We start from the raw sequence: 15,920 nt of genomic DNA on the forward strand, positions 1-15,920 counted from the left end.
TTGTTTGTGCATCCCCTCGTCAAGAGTCTGTTTCCCACACAGTCAAGGTTAACAAGCCGCGCTGGTGTCTGCGTCGGCTGCAAAACGAGGGAGGGTGGGAGGTGGAGGAGTGAGGTGCTGCAACTATACACTGAGCTGTGTGATGATGCAGACAGACTGAGAAGAGAGAGAGAGAGAGAGAGAGCTACTGAAGCCTACAGTCCCCTTAAATATTCCCCACCACATCCCCACTCCCTGCTCAATAACCCTCCACCACATTGTGCACCATGCCTCGCAATGAGCCCAAATTCGCCACGAGGTGGTGGAAATTAATCCTGGCATCTTTTCTTTCTCCCCTTTTTTTTTTTTTTTTTTTTTTTTTCTCTAGGCGCACAATAAATTACAGCCAGACGGGGGAAAAAACTCCGGTGCGCACTAATCCGGCTGGCAACGCGCCTACAGGATAAAGACAATACATAGTTTTAATGGTGGATGCGGATACTGAGCAGAGTGGCGTGGAAATAAAACAAACGTGAATGTATCACAAGGTAGCAGAAGCATCCATACCTTTCTCTCCATCACTATGCGCTTTTTTTTTTTTAGGCTACTCAACAACAGCAACTGTGGGATGTGTCTCTGTGGAGGTGTCCGGTCCGGCGCGGCGTGGAGCTTCCCCTCAACTTCCTCACGGCTTTCACACGGCGGCGTCTCCCTATCACTTCCCCATTACTGGACAGCTAGGCGACTTATTAGCGCTGGCCTGTGGGACGCCGAGCGGGGATGGAGCCAGAGCGGGGATTGGTGAAGCCTTGTTCGGAAGAGAGCAGGAGCGCAGGCGCGGTCTCTGCTGGAGAGTCGATATAATGAAAAATCACCAGTGGCAGGGAGTGTCATCAAATTATCCTCATGAGCGGATTTTTTTTTTTTTTTTTTTTTTTTTTTTGTGAGGGGGCTGCTGCTCGATAGGAGATTTTAGAGAAGCGTGGTAAAATATTCACCACATGTTATCCTGAACAAATGCTGCTAATACAGGCTACATATAAAAAGAGCTCAGAAAAGAACAAAGAGGTACCAAAGAGAACCTGTTCAATACAGAAACAAAGGAGAAGCACCAGCAGCTCCCCTTACTAGAAGAACTAAACCACTTTCTAACAAGGAACCGTTAATAAAGTGTTTATTTCTGAGTTGTTTTTATGGATAGTGAACTTGTGCTTCAACTACACATCATATTGTTGTCATACTCATAGATCCCCCTGGATAAGGCTTGTAAAAGAGAAAAAAAGATCCATTCATCAGATCATTAAGGATTTAATGAAGAATTATAGTGCCTATAAAAGGCATTCACCCACTACGATGTGTTCCCTTTTTATTGTTCTTAAAAACTGAAACAAGGTTAATGTAATTATGACATTTACAAAAAAGATGCATTACTGTAAACGTGAAAACACATTTCTTCAATTCATTCAAATATATAATGTAAATGAGTCAGTATTTCAGTATATGCAACTTTAAGTCTGTGTGGATAGGTATCAGTCAGGCTTGCACATCTGGATACTGCAATTTTATTCCATTCTTTGAAATCCTGTCAAGATGCGCTGGAATCAGGCATGAACAGTCCATCTTCGAATTCTCTACTGGACTGAGGTCTGGGCTTTGGCTCCTCCACTCCCTTTACATTCACCCTGTTGTCTTTAAATCACATCTGTGTAACTTTCACTCTACACTTCAGGTCATTGTCTTACTTGAAAATATATCTTCTCCCAAGTCATAGTTCTCTACAGACTGATCCAGATTGTCCTCAAGGATTACGTAGTCATTTTACCCGCTACCTTAACAAGCCACGGAGGACTTGCTGCTGACAGGCATCCCCGCAGCATGATACTGCAACCACCGTGCTTCACAGAGAGGATGATGTGTTTGTGGTGACGTGCAGTGCTTGGTGTTCACTAAATATAGCGTTAGCTTTGACTGCTGAAGGACCCATGCAACAATTCTTGTATGCGGCGTCCCTCTCCAATCTCAGTTGCTTAAGCTTTTAACTCCTTCATAGTGTCTTAGTAGTCCTCCTTACTTAACTGTGTGAGGATGCTGCAACCACTTCTTAATGGGATTTAACTCGTAACACGTATTATTACCAAACTTTAAGTTAGTCAAATGGATTTCATGTAAATGGCTTTTAACCATATAAATAATTACTTGATCTATAAAATGGTACCATATTTGTGGCAAGACATGTGCCATTTTAGAAAACGATTGCATTGGAAAATTGAATATTCCTGTATAAATGCAAAATAAATGCATGTTATAGTAATAGAAGAGGTATTACTGACCACAATAAATGGATAACAATGCCAAATTTGTAATCAATTAGACCCATCTGTTACCTATTAAATAGTGAAAAGTTGCTTTTGGTTTAATTAACTGGAAAATTGAGGCAAACAACTGCCAGTGCTTGACCTGTGTGTGAATAAAAACTGTTCAGTGCTGGGGTCTGCTTCACATCAGCACATTAGTGACTCTAATCTGAGTCAGCATCTGAACTCTCTTAACCTGACAGACTGCTGGAGCAAGTATTAAAACACTCCCATTAACTGGAGAACAGGACCTGAGCTCTCATCTGGACTAATGTACAGCCTGCTGAAGTGTCCTCAAGCAAGTCCTTTACCTTCAGGAAGAATTTTCCGACAGTGCCGCGCAACGTTTGGGTCATAGCCGTGTTTCAAACAAAGCTTTCTTTCCGCAGTGCAGCCCACTCCTGCCCACCCACACCCTCTCTCCCTCCATCAGCTTAGGTTTGGCTTGGCTCATGACCAGCAGTAAAAACAAAAGATATCCCACGGCTGAAGGATTGCTTTTCAAACCGTTTGAGAATCTTAAACCAGAGAGAGCACCTTCTGTTTAGATCTGAGCAGTTTTTTAAGAGCAGGTGTACTATGAAGCTGATTTATTGAATACATATCAGTGTCTGTGCCCTTTAAACGAAGAGGAATTTATATTTTATTAAAATGCAAACAAGTGGGAAGAAAAAAGGCAGAAGCTTTTTCTAAGTGATCCCTCCCAAAGTCTTCCTCAACTTCAGTATCTAAAATCAAGGAAAACACTAGGTTTGGCACTTGTTCAAATCCTTCTTTCCTATAAACTAAGAGCGGACGTTCCCAAGATGCAATCACATCTCTGAAGTACTTCCAAAAATCATTTTATTGGATCATGAAGCCAGATGTATTACTATTGATCTTTGATGAACACAAATTAGGCAGGTTTCAGGTTTCTTTTTGGCAGATGGATTGTGAAGGAGGACCTGAGGTTTCCTCTTGTTTTGGCCGCATGTTTTAGTCCTGGACATCAAAATAATCTATCACTGGCTCTTCTTTAACCATCTTGGACCAGGAGCTTCCACCAGCAGTTCTGTGAGGAGAATCGAAAAGAAAATTAATCATAAGCAGGCAGCTGTGCCCCTCCATTAATAGAAGTCTCTTTAACCACAGAAGACGACTTACTTGCTGCTGTGCTGTTTGATATGAGCGATGGGAGGAGGGGCCCGAGCAGTCGTCTCACGCTCTATCAGCGATGTCAGGCTTGAGTTTGGGCAGGCCGACTTCCCTCTAGGAAGACGAAAGACACACAGGCGCATCCTTAAAGACCCAATCAGCTCTTTCATTTGTGATAAAATAACTTCCAAATTTGGACACGGTCTTCTTACTTGTGGGCCGTGATGACCACGTTGCGTTTGGGCTCGCTGTCGTAGCTCACGCTCTCCACGCCGTAGACCTCGGCCAAGTCGTGGATGATCTTCCGGTGCTCTCTGTTCATGGGCGGGAAACAGTGGCTCCTCTTCGGCTGTTTTCCCTGCAGACGGCAGTAATGCACTTTTACAGTATTCATAGGACAGTGGTATTCATAAGGGCTGTTTTCTTTCTTTCCTCCAAGGACATTTAGATGGTGGACAGTCATTGTTAATTTTGCAGCAATTCATCCCACACTAATAGTAAATATCGATGAAACAACCCATGAACAAATATTAAACCTCCAAGGGACTGCAACTATAAACTACATAGAAGTGTAAATATACGTGTAATATAAAGTGGCTTCAAGTGCATTACCACTGATAACCACTAGGGGTGCTCCAAATAAAACCCCTCTAGCTCCATTAGGCTCACATTCACGTCATTATGATGTCTTTTGCTAGATCCCTGTCTTCTTATCAGTGCTCTGATGGTGCTTTAGAAAATAATTTGGTAATTTAAGTCCCGAAGAGAAGCGCGATCGGGAGCGTGGCTTGATTTAACTGACAAGCCATCCTTGGGTTCTCAGTCAGACCAACCCCTTGCTCCACCCCAGCTCCTCCCTCTTGTCCAAATATGGTCACTTCTGGCTTCAAAAACCAAAATGGCGATGGCCAAAGGCTTCAAAATGGCCGTCTGCAAACCAGTTGGTGTTCTGAGGTCTGCAGTAAGGTCACCAACACACACACACACACACACACACACACACATCTCTCTCAAGGCCTGCCAGTGTTAGCATGGTTGCTAACATTAGCTGCCTCGCCTCCACGGTACGCCTAGACTATTATTACAGGTTTTCAATGTTTTTCTATGGGACTGGACATTACCATTGTTAGTCTAACCTAACAACAGTAACGTAGGAAACTGGGACTTGAAAAAAAAGTAAGAACCCTGGATTTAAAACCATAATGTGGTTCGTCCTCTTCATCATTAAAAATTATATGGACACATAATTTGAATGCTTTTTAAGAGTGGCCCTTTCAGAAACTTATTATAGCAAATAATGATATTTTAGACCACACTACAAATCCCTGGTTCACATGGAAACAAAAAAACAAAAAACAAAGACCATTTATTTATGGCCTTGGCTTTTATGTATTAATTTCAGTGGCCTGCGCTAGACCCCTTGACCTCCACTGAACCAAAACCTTTTAAATGATCTCAAAATGTTGTTGTATTGGAGCAAATCCCTGCAGGCATGTTCCCAAATCATGCAAAAGCCCTTTATCCTAACTGTGGAGTCTATTATAGCAGGAGATTAATGTGTATACGCAGTACGATGTTGGAGCATCCGTGTACTTTTGAGCTTGTAGTGTATGTGTGGCCTATTTTCTATAGGGTGGTTTAACCTAACTTTTTATAGCAGAATAAAACCGAGGAAACACCAGCTGGCATGAATCTGCTTCACCCTCTTTGCCCAGAAGGTGGTTGGAGAGAATTACAGCAACACTTCGATAGAGAAGATTTAATAACCTTGTTTTCGAGAAAGTAAGAGCCCACACAAAAAGACCCGGGATGAAAAATGAAGTCATTATTCAGCAACAGTAAGACTTGAGAAAAACATTACACCTTTCAGTAAAAGGAACCTCAGTAAAAGAGATTGAGCTGGTGATAAACGATCCTTTACATATGTAAAGAACCAGCAACCTTCACTTCTGAGAGACTTGACGCGATGAACCAAGCAGGGAAAACATATATACAGGAACCTACTCATTTATTCTGTCTGAGAAAATGTCTCTAAAGAGGCTTCATCATCCCGTAAGACATCTACAAACAACTACAGCTGGTGCCATGTCTGACGTCCACTGGAGATTTGATCGAGCTCAAAAAATGGCAGAACACACAAGTGGGTCAGAAAATAAATAATACGAAGACTGATGTATGTTGTTAGATAATTTGATAGTAATTCTAATGAACACATACAAGTGTTGAAAGCAGGAGAAAATGGTGAACTTATATAAATACTGTAGGTAATTATAACATAAATCCAGGCGGACATGTTGCTACAACTCAGTCTTAAAGTGTAATCCAACGGCCTTGAGTATACAGTAGATTTCCCCTTCAAGAGTAAAAAAAAGAGTATTGATTGAGATCTCGCCTTAACTTGAGTGCAGATCTTCTAGTATGACTAATGGCTAACAATTAACCCATTTAAATATCACTTCTTCCTCCCTTCTTATTTCCCATCTCGCAATATAAGCACCAGAGGGCGCATCACATCACATGGATGACTCACCCAAACCTTAAGGACCATAAAGAGAGTCAAATTATGATCGTACCTTATTAGCAAGCTCAACGACATTCCTGATCTCCTCTTCTACCTCTGTGACGAATTTCAGATCTTTCCTGGAAGAAGTTTTGTATTATTAGTGCAAGTGGTCCATCTGAATTCGCTGGCGAACCGGCGTGGAAGTTTTAAGCATGTAGCGAATCGAGTGTCAAACTCTGACCTGGCGTCGTCTTTGAGGCTGTCGCTGTATACGGAGGGCGAGCGAACGTTGAAGGGGTCAGACGACGAGTCTATCTGCAAGGCCTCGGCCAAACGCCTGTTTCTCTCCAACGTGGCACATTCTTGATCACATTCAAGCCTGAGAAACATTTAAGAGAACACCACATCTGAGTATGTGGCTGAAGGCTGAATAAAAACTAAACTCTGAAGTACTGGAATGTTAATGCTTACACGGAAATAAATAATTCACAGAAGAAACAGGAAATCTATCCGTGTGCAAGAGAATATTTAAATAACTATTGATGAACACAAAAGCTGCATGAGCTTCAACGGTCTTTCTTGTTGCTTCAAGCCAACATTTTACGTTTTGACATTTTTGGCCAAAACCCTTATTAATTAATTTCCTGTGCGGCTGTACCTCGTCTGTTTCAGCTCCTTTTTACTCAGGAGTGGGCCGATGTCCATAGAGTCGCCAAGCTGCATGTCAGAGAGTTTACTGGCCATGGCGATGGCTGCATACCTGCAGTACAAAAAAAATAAAATAAATAAATAAACTGCAACATAATCAGAAGTCAAAAAGCTGAACACGCAGAGCATAGAACTGACCTCTGGTAGGAATTGGCTGCTTCTGTGCAGACCACAGTTTCCTTCCTACGACCGCAGTCGCATTGTAGCGCTACCTGCGAACGACAAAAACGGATTAAATTCCTCTTCTGCTGAGAAACACACTGCTCCCTGGTGAAAGAGCTATTTAGTAAGACGACAAATATGTTGCCTTTCTGACAGGTTGAATTTGAGGAATTCTTGCAGCTGTGAAAGGTCCCATTGTTTGTTAAGCGCTCGAGTCTGGAGGGCTGCCAGTGACGTGTTATTTTTTCATCGATTTATGACAGTTACATGGTATAACAGCAGATGTCACTGACTGCTGGTAGCCTTCACGTAGCCAAAACGAGCTCAGGGAATACACAGCTGGACTGTTCTAGGAACTGATATTATTCACTAAAAAAAACACTTTTCATCAGGGAAATTAGTTGTAAGATTTAGCAGGAACTTTTGACGGTGGGAAAATATGCTTCAGCTCTCTGTGAATCCAAGCCTCACAGTAACAAAGACCATCTGCACAAAGTTTCAAACCAATTTTTCAGAGTTGCAGCTGTTCTCAGCGGCAGCACCTTGGCATTGCAGGTGTTGCGTGGGCAGCTGCTGCCTTTATGGCACGGAGCAGAGCACGGGTGGCCGCAGTCGGGACGGGGCAGCATGCAGGGCTGCTGGCAGCCGCCTTCTGCCACGCACTCTCCCCGGTGGCAGATCCGTCTGCAGCGGTGCATTTCACAGGGCAGCATTTTATTACACGTCAGGCCACAAGAAATGTCTTGCAGATGACATGGGATGTTGCTGCGTTGCTGCGAGTCGAAGAAAAAGAGTTAATCACAGGAATAAAAACAAGAAACAAAGCATAGAAATAAATCTGCGAGCTCGGGGGGACGTTACCTCGTGCTTTCCCATGCACCATTTCTGAGTGAGGTATGTGCAGGGTGGACATTTCTCCTCACTGTGGCAGTTGTGAAACACTAAATCAAAGGCAAATGTTAGGCTCACAGTTCCTGCTTGATTGTCTACTACATATTATTTCCACATCACATGAAGCTGGGTTCAGACTACAGGAGTTTTGGGCCGATTTATCCTCGAATTCATCCCATCTGAGAATCAGCAGAGCAATCTGATCAGGACCTTGCTCAGCACTGAGGTTCAGCCCAGGTTATTATGAGATCCGCTCTTAAGCATGTTTGATATTTAACTTTTTAAATCAGAATGATTATGTCAGTACTTTGCACAAAAACATAGAAACAAATCTACAAGGAGATGGAGCAGCAGGCGGTGCATCTATATATTCTAGCCCTCTAAGTCTTAAAGCAAATTCTCCCCGAGGAACAGGCACAACAATTTTTTAGCCGACTGCTTTGATTTATTTATTTATTTTTTTAAAGGTTACAGCAAAGTTTTCTTTTTCCTGCAGCTTCTTCTTCTTTTAGTTTGATCTGTCGTTGGTAAGCTATCTTGCAGGAGCATCACCCCCACCTACTGGACTAGGGAGTGGATCAATAGACTGACAGCAGTTTGTCGTACTGCAGTCTCTGTTTTGTTTGCATTTGTACATTTTAAAACTCCTGCAACCTGTGCCCAGCTTATATTTGAAACACACATTTTTCAACCTGTTAGAGATCTTTATGAGGTTAGAATCAGTTCCTACCGTGCGAATGGTTCCCGTTAAAGCTTACCTGGGTGGTCACACTCGTGTCTTCTCGTGCACAGGTTCTTGCACTCCGGTGGCTTCGTGCCACAAGGAATGGGCGGGTACAACACAGTGAGGCCACAGTGACACGTCAGCTCATCAAAACCTACAAACACACGGCGAATGTGAGCTCAGTGCCAAGCAAAATACCACGGAGGGGGAAAAAATGAAACATAACATGAAGCAGAAACCTCAAAATGAGTTTCTTTTTCAAGGATGGAACGACTATGTTCTACTTCTGAGACTTGGCTCAGACAATCAAACGCTGTTGGAGCGAAAATGGAAAATGACTGCGGGGACTCACTGGACTGCCAGCAGGGTTCACAGTTTCCACGGTGACAAGGCTCCTGGCAGCGGTGGAGGCCACAGTTGAGCTTGTAGCCGCAGATCAGGTGGCACTTGTGCTCCACAGTCTGGATCAGCAAAGAAAATAAACAGCTATATCGCCTTATACGGTCCAGTCGCTAAAGACGCAACACCGACTCATTAAATGCTCACCACGCAACAGAGCTCGCCACACTTGTGTCGACCACAGGAACGTTTCTTGTTGCAGCGCTTCTCACAAGCGAAGACAAGCTCGTCTGGAGAAGAAACAAACAGGTGAAATACAAGACAGCAGGTGTAATAGAGTCACACTCGTCTCGTTTCATCTGTTAAACTCTCACCTTCCTTTTGGATCTTTTCACACGGAACCTCCTGAGAATTAAAGAAGACATCTTTAAAAAGAAGCCTAAGGTATCATAAGAAATAATTAAAACAAACGTCCGTGGTGCTGAAACAACGGACGAATATTCTGCAGGTATTTCTCCGCTCACCTTCGTCTTGGAGCCACATCTGCACCTGATAGTGGAGGTCAGAGAGCAGGGCCCACAGGCGCCCTCGTGGCACAGCTTCTCACACAGATGGATGGAGTCTGAAATAGAACAGGTTCATTATCTCCAGACATGCTGCAACAACAACGCCAGCAGGCTCAAGATAATGCACATCCTGTTTGCACACACACACACACACACACACACAATGGACCGCAGAGAAAAAGCAGTTTGTTTCTCTTAAAAACAGAGTCCAGACAAAGTGTGGTGAATGTCTTCCCTAAAATATACACATGAGCATTGGATTGCACGATCAGACAAATAAAAAACTTGGTGTACTTCAAGCTGAAACACAAAGCTTTATAACAAGACATAATCGAAAATTAGGGCTGTCAGTTGATTCAAATATTTATTTGTGATTACCTACATGATTTCCATCGTTTTTTCTAAATGTACCACAAAGAGATCACTTTCAAGAGTTTTTATTTACTCTTATCTGCATGGGAGAGGACAAATATGCTTGCTTCATGCTTAAATGTGACGTTCAAAAGACCCTTTTCTTTATAGGCGGTTTGTTTCTGCTGCATCGCTTCCTGATTTCCGTGCTGAGGACCGTATTGCAGAATGTGCGTCCATTAATCACGCGCCAACAAAATACCTTAAATTTGTCCAAATAAAAATCTGACATGACGTTCGTTGGTTTCGCTTCCCTCTCTTTGACTTTGTTCTTGTTTTTAAATGTCCAGTGGGTTTTTGTAAGCAAACCATCAACAACTGCTGCATAACCAAACAGAGAGGACTTGTGGCTTTCAGTTTAACTCAGTTTGAGCGCTGTCTTTGAGCTCGGTTCTGCTCAAGGTCTCTTCCTGTTAAAAAGGAGGTTTTCCATGCCGGCCTTTGTACTCTGTGGGCTCTGGGTTTTGTATTGTCTTGAAACAATTCGGATTGTTACTGACAATATAAATAAAATTAATTTAAAATTCTGTTTTAAACTAGATACCTTTCACATCATATAATGTTGGGAGGTATCTCATCCTGTTTTAAGATCTTTATGAGGCTGGAATCAGTTCTTATTCTTTATAGGCCTCACTATATTATGAGACTTTGAGTTTCAGTCTGTATTCAGGGTTCAATGTGAGCGACTCACCGCTGGAGCCACAGGCCAGAGGTTTGTTGCACGTCTTTCCACAGGAGGGGATGGGATCAGAGCAGCTTTTTCGTTCAGAGTAGCCCAGCTCCAGCAGTTTGGTCAGTGGTGTCTGACTGCAGGGACACGTCTTCACCAGGCTCGGCGAGCGTGGGCACAGCTGGCACGGCCCGCGGTGGCACACCTGCTGGCACCGATGAGCCTCACAATTCAACATCCTCGACAGAGAGAAGCACAAAATGTCTGATTATGATGTGAACTGTGTCAATTATATGAAAGCTTTAGCATTCATGTATAACAGGAATCATTAGCGCTGCTCAGTCAGACTTACTTTCCACATATTTTTTGACAGGAGAAATGTCCTGAGCCGTCAAATCCTCCTTTATCTGTGCCACACAAGACCTCGCGGGTCTTAACGCCACAGTAGCAAACTACACATAAACACACAAAGCAAGTTCATTAAATTCTGAATTTCAGTTATCACATCTTTTTTTTTTTTTTTTTTTTCTAAACATCATCAAAGTGAGCCTCACCCTGCTGAACCTGCAGCTGACAGGGCTGACACGACCCGCCGTGGCACACCTGCACGCAGCTGTGTTCGGCACAGTTGAGTAAAGCGCCGCAAACTTTGTCGCACTGGAGCAACGCAGCCTGGCCGCAGCGCATGGGCTGACTGAAAAGCAAATCAGCACGAAAGGACGGATATTTAATGAACCAAACACTGAGGATTCTGTAGCAATAAAAAGACGGACGCGCTCATCATGAAAGGCGCAGTACCTCGTCTTCCCACAGATGCAGGATTTCGTTATGAACGCAGGACACTGAGGACAGGGTCCAGGGTGACACAAGCTGAGGAGAAGAACAAATGTTTCAGGACAATACTTCCTCTACTGTAGGACCAGCTTCTGGGTTACATTATAACCGCCAAACGTTGAAGTGAACAGCATTGATGAGCTCATTGCGTGGATGTCACTTTGATACGTACCACCAACTGAACACTGTAGCAGAACAAGCACACCCCCATGCTAAGTGATGCAAATTCTAAGAAAATTCTTAGACTCATGATGTTTTCTAAGAATTCCCCCTCGAAGTTAAGAGTAGATCCCAGTAAAGATAAAAGGTATTGCTATAGATCTTAACTCCTAAGAGAGCTCCTAAGGTGAGATCCGTTAAGAGCAGGGAGGAGGTGTGGTTGGTTTAAGGATCAACCAACCACACCTTAAACCAAAGGTGTGGTTGGTTTAAGGATCAACCAACCACACCTTTTGACATGATGACTCATACTCATACCTAGCAACGGGTCAACCACACCTCCTCACTAAGATAAGAGTTTATGTCCATTCCTTGCTCAGAGTTCTCTGAGAATTTGGAATCACTCCTAAGCTAAGACTCCTAGCCAGGAATTTTTAGGCTAAGTTAGGAGCTCTCTGAGAGGATTCTCAGACTCTTTAGGAATACGGGCCCTGGCCTTCCATTGCCCCGTGGTCTAGGTCTGATGCTCACATGCCCATTGTTGCTGCGTCCAAACTGTAAAGAACTGCGTGTTCTGACGCCTTTCTATCAGAATCATCTGTTCAGACAAGCCAGCCTTCGCTCCCCATGTGCATAAATGAGCCTTAGGTCGCCCGTGACCCTGTCACTGATTCACCGCTTTTCCTTCCTCGGATCACTTTTGATAGCTACTGATTACTGGGGTCGTGGTGAAACACCACAGAAGAGCTGCAGTTTTGGAGATGCTCTGAGCCAGGTGTCTGCACATTTGTTCCTGGTCAAAGTCACTCACATTGTTCCACTTGTTCATTTTTTTTTTTCCTGCTTCTAAAATCAACTTTGAGGACAAAATGTTCACTTGCTGCCGAATATCTCTCACCTTGTGACTGGTGGCCTGATAATGAGATAATCAGTTTTATTCACGTCACATGTCAGCGGTCATAATTTTACAGCTGATCGGTCCTCAACACGCTGCTGTAAAGTACTGAGCTTTTATTGGGTTTTAAACGGCTCACATGTTACAGGGGTGGTTGCAGTCCACTCCACTCCTCTTCTTTCCACACATGTCACCACAGCTGTGGGGAATCTCAGTGCGCTGCCACTCTGGGTTTGTCACTTTACCTGCAGAATGTGGAATCGAATGTGGAATAAAAGAAATGATGACTTATTCAAGTATCTAACAAAAACACAACAAATTATCTACAATCTTTAACATATACATGTATGGGATGTAAGCTGTTTTTATTTGAATGAATGAATTTACTCACCACAGAAGCAGAGGTAGGAGGTCGGTTGCTTCATTGTGACGTTCTGGCAAGCTGGACATCGCCAGCCTTCAGCTGAATCTGAAAAAATAATGAATGTATTGTACTGAATAACTCAGTTTTATTATAAATAATAGCATACCCACTAGGCTCTGGTATTTTTTTGAAACCTCACTGTAACACAATGGGCTATTGAAACAGCAGGAATTTCAGTGCTATTGTTAAGAGACTCATCTCTGGACAGCAAATGTACCAGGCATTGTGTGCAGTTTGTTTTTCAGCGAGGACCTATTGTGCTGTAGTCCTACATAAAAAACCACTGAGCGGTACACGGAGAGTAAACAGCGAACGTTCCGATGGTTTCTAACAGATGTACCGTCTGCCTGCGAGGCCGGGGACCGAGCCCACTTCTTGATGCAGTTCAGATGGAAGACGTGGAAGCAGCTCTGGCAGCTCCACACCGGCGCCATGACCCTAATTACGTCACAGCACACCATGCACTCATACTTCTCCTCAGACAGCTGTTCAATCAGACACCCTGTGGAGGGAGGAGATCAGAAGTTCAGAAGACAGCAAACTTTGTTTTTTTAACCAAAAAAAAAAATGCAGGTTTTAACTCAAAAGTTTCTAAAGATACCATAAATATAATGCAGAGCAATTCATTAATCAATCAACAAACTGACCTAATTTAGTTCTACCAAAAATGCCGGACATTAACTGGTTTCAGCTTTTAAACTGTGTGACTCTGATGCTTTCTTTTCTTTGGCCGATGTGATAGTAAACAGAACTTGTTTGGGTTTTAGGCTGTCAGACAAAACCAACAATCTAAGGACATGACGTTGGGCTTCACAGAACGGTGATGGACAAGTTTTTCTTAGGGTTTGTAAATAAACTGTATGATCAAGAAAAGAATTACTAGCTGTAACCCTTAATTTAGGCTAATTTACAGGCAATAAGGAATAATCTACAATCCTGGTTCATGTTTATACTAATATAGCACAGCTAATGAGTTTATAGAATCAGTTCTTCTACACAAGAGCTTCCAGAGTCTAACCTGTCTGTGTCTCTTTGCTTTTGGGCACCCTGTCCCAGCTCCTCTGACCAGACTTGTGGTTTTGATGGTTTGCTCTTCTTCCCCCTCTGCCCTGAAGCGGTGTGTGCCGTCCCGAGCCTCTTCCAGCTTTACCAGCAGCATCCTGGGAGGTTTTGCAGTGGTCAGAGTCGTCTTGGCCACTGGCTCCCTTCTCCGAGCCCGCCTCCTCTTGAGATGGTTGTTTTGGTGGTTTAATCGGCCCTTGCCGACGCTTCACCTCTGTGTGTTTCCTCTGATGATCGTCATGTTGAGACTCTGAGCCTGTCCTGCTCGGATGAGTCCTCTCCCTGGTTTCTGAAGGTGGGGTTTCTCTTTTGGTAGAACTGAACCGCAGACCCTCTGATGTTGTATTGTTCTCCTTGAAATGATCACTTCTCTCATTCTGTCCTCCCCTCTTCTGCTCCTGGCCAAACTTTCTGGGTTTTTTAACTCGGACATCCCTGTCATCATTAGTTTGCTCCAAATTCCAGCTCACATCTTTTCTTCTCCAGCTGGGTCCATCAGATCCATCCACAGGATGAGCACCTGGCTGGTAGCCACCCCCATATCTGTCACTACTACCATGAGGGCCAAAGTCACTGCTAGGTCTTTGCCACCAAGGTCCTGAACCACCAAAGCTCCCATTCGTCCCTCTATTTCCTTCCCCCCTTCCTCTACCTCTGCCTCGTCTTCGGGGTCCATCCTCTCTGTGGTGGGGAGCTTGCTGTTGCTCTGTATAATTTGAATTATTGTGGCTAAATGGGGGTTTAAATCCCTGTTGAAAGTGTCCATATTGTTGAGAAGGATCATTACTGCTCAGGTTTCGGTCACCGTTCGGTCTGGGTCGTCCTCTCCTGGGTTTGTGCTGATGTGACCTTTGATGTGACGTCCCATCTGGATTGAAGTCTGGTGGATCTGCAAAACAGAAAGCGCAATCCTGAAGATGTGTGTTCAAACAACAAATGGAGTAAATAAACTTTATAGTAGGCATAACAACATCAATTACTATAATATAGTAATGATTTGAAACGTATTATGATATGATGCTATATTGCTGCTATAGTAATTTTAATGTATTTATTGTGTAAAATAGAACAACTCCCATAAAAAAGTTACCAGAGCCCAAAAATAGGTCTTAAAAAGGATGTAAAAAATGAGTGTGTTATTTAATTTAATGGCATGGGATACCACAGGAGAGCAGTGCACTAAATCAAGCTCATATTGCTACTGCTAGCTGTAAACTTTAATAGTTAGCTCCTGATATAGATGAGGTGTATTGGTGGCTGCCAAAGTTCACGGTCACATGTCATCGAATCAGCTACGATCTGATACGAGGCTAACGTTAGCAGGCTAACGCGTATCATAAAAGAAAAATCCAATGAGCTAGAAGTTCAGGTTAACGTTAGCTAACGTTAGCTAGCTAACATTACTTGCGTCAGACTAGCCTTAGCAGTCAAGCTAAAGTGGAAATTCAGTGCTGACTTGATTCTAATATTATACGTCGCCAGCTGCCTTTGGCTCACTGTTTAGGGGAATTATTTAGACAGCATATGAGTTACCTGAGGAGCCTTCAGCCATTCAGTTTCAACTTTGGTTGTCGCTTCTCCCACACAAGTTTGACGACAATATAGTGTTTTTTGAGAGATGACAAGCGTATCCAGGTAATCTGTATCAATGTCCACTTCTTCACTTGTCCTCTGGTAATTAAAATGGACACGACCTCCCTTAAAAGCGATGATAGTGTACCCCTGCCTTCCACTCACGTTATCAACATGGACTAGCTAAAGGCTAGCACAGGCTAGCACAGTTGACGTCAAGCTAGTCTGAATCGAAACCCGGAACTTCCGGTCAGCGTCACGTTTTCTTTTCTTTTCTTTTTTTTTTTTTACGTTAAAAGGAAATTTCTACTAAATATTACATGCAACTTTTTCTAAAATCAAAGACCACATATAAATGAAGACAGAAGAGTTAACATAAAAGATGTCCCGCTTAAAATGAATAGGCAGGTCTATATTTAGTCTATTGTTATTAGTAAACAAACATATTCCTAATATTTTTTTCTAATAAAAATGCTCTAGTCATTTTTACTTATTTCTTTGTGATATTGAATTTATATACTTTATGTCCATTT

The 15,920-nt window shown here is 43.1% G+C and overlaps 1 protein-coding gene across 1 annotated transcript; it reads right to left on the reverse strand.

Moving 5' to 3' along the window:
• Positions 1–3,159: 3,159 nt before the first annotated feature.
• Positions 3,160–15,615, reverse strand: nfx1 (nuclear transcription factor, X-box binding 1). The gene is made up of 23 exons (XM_084566313.1): positions 15,349–15,615; positions 13,772–14,704; positions 13,094–13,255; positions 12,721–12,798; positions 12,469–12,574; positions 11,240–11,311; positions 10,996–11,135; positions 10,794–10,893; positions 10,463–10,680; positions 9,319–9,416; positions 9,169–9,199; positions 9,002–9,084; positions 8,808–8,916; positions 8,490–8,609; positions 7,702–7,781; positions 7,383–7,613; positions 6,817–6,890; positions 6,629–6,730; positions 6,212–6,349; positions 6,041–6,107; positions 3,680–3,825; positions 3,477–3,581; positions 3,160–3,384 (listed from the first exon to the last, which is right to left on the reverse strand). The coding sequence occupies exons 1-23, from the start codon at positions 15,365–15,367 to the stop codon at positions 3,309–3,311; spliced, it is 3,288 nt and encodes a 1,095-aa protein (XP_084422439.1). The 5' UTR covers positions 15,368–15,615; the 3' UTR covers positions 3,160–3,308.
• Positions 15,616–15,920: the final 305 nt, after the last annotated feature.

The sequence above is a fragment of the Chelon labrosus genome (genome assembly GCF_963514085.1).
Source record: "Chelon labrosus genome assembly, chromosome: 18".
NCBI lineage: Eukaryota > Metazoa > Chordata > Actinopteri > Mugiliformes > Mugilidae > Chelon > Chelon labrosus.

Coding starts and splice junctions, on each gene's coding strand:
- nfx1 (XM_084566313.1), bottom strand. Junction 7,614..7,701: donor GGTGCATGGGAAAGCACGAG/GTAACGTCCCCC, acceptor TTCGACTCGCAG/CAACGCAGCAACATCCCATG. Junction 3,385..3,476: donor ATCAAACAGCACAGCAGCAA/GTAAGTCGTCTT, acceptor TTCTCCTCACAG/AACTGCTGGTGGAAGCTCCT.